The following is a 668-nucleotide window of genomic DNA, read 5'->3' as shown; positions in this document are numbered from 1 at the left end:
CTCCCCACGGCGGCTCGCGGCAGACCGGGGGGGCCTGCCACTCCTGCACAAGTCCTGCGCGTTGGCTCAAGTCAGTGAAGTGTTAAATTTACTTGCATTACAGCACCAGTAAAGCAAGTGATTTAGAAAAATGACAGGATAAACTGTCAAACTAGAAGTAAAGGTATACATGAATACCTACATAAATAAAGCGACAAATAACATCAGACTTTGCCAGCAAATGTGTAACCACTGAAGTAACAGACACCGTTAGCTGTCCAAGTGCTAATATGTAAGGTTGATGAGCAGGTACTCCTCTCTCACTTTCTTCCCCTTGGATGGAAGAGTGACTTTGCGGGGTGCCACATCCACCCTTTGGGTACCCGGGTGAAAGGGCGGCTGCCTGCGAGCAGCCATTCCCGGGGTCTGAGCAGGGGCAGGGAGGGGAAGGCAGAGATCAGCTTCAAGGACAACCAAAAGCAAGGCTGACGTAACGCCACTGGGCGAGACAGACTGCCAGCCAAGCAGAAATACAATGAAAAGGAGCATTCGATTCCTTTTACTTCAGCCTGGCACTGTCAAATCTGCAGTCAGAACAAGTTTAAACGCTATCCCTTTCTATACCGAGGAAGATGCGGAGCAGAGAGGCGCTTTGGGCAGTCATGTGTCAGCCGAGTGAAATCGCAGCC

The 668-nt window shown here is 50.6% G+C and overlaps 1 protein-coding gene across 1 annotated transcript in view; it reads right to left on the bottom strand.

Annotated features, from left to right (window-relative positions):
* MED12L (mediator complex subunit 12-like) overlaps positions 1-396 on the bottom strand; it is a 48,180-nt gene extending 47,784 nt beyond the window's left edge. Inside the window, exon 1 of the mRNA XM_009698442.1 lies at positions 304-396. Within this exon, the coding sequence (XP_009696744.1) occupies positions 304-396 (93 nt within the window). The remainder of the gene's footprint in view (positions 1-303) is intronic.
* Between the last annotated feature and the right edge of the window lie 272 nt (positions 397-668).

Source organism: Cariama cristata, unplaced genomic scaffold, assembly GCF_000690535.1.
Source record: "Cariama cristata isolate BGI_N322 unplaced genomic scaffold, ASM69053v1 scaffold39124, whole genome shotgun sequence".
Taxonomy (NCBI): domain Eukaryota; kingdom Metazoa; phylum Chordata; class Aves; order Cariamiformes; family Cariamidae; genus Cariama; species Cariama cristata.
Note: the sequence above shows the minus strand (reverse complement) of the source record. Positions and strands in the feature narration are given on the sequence as shown.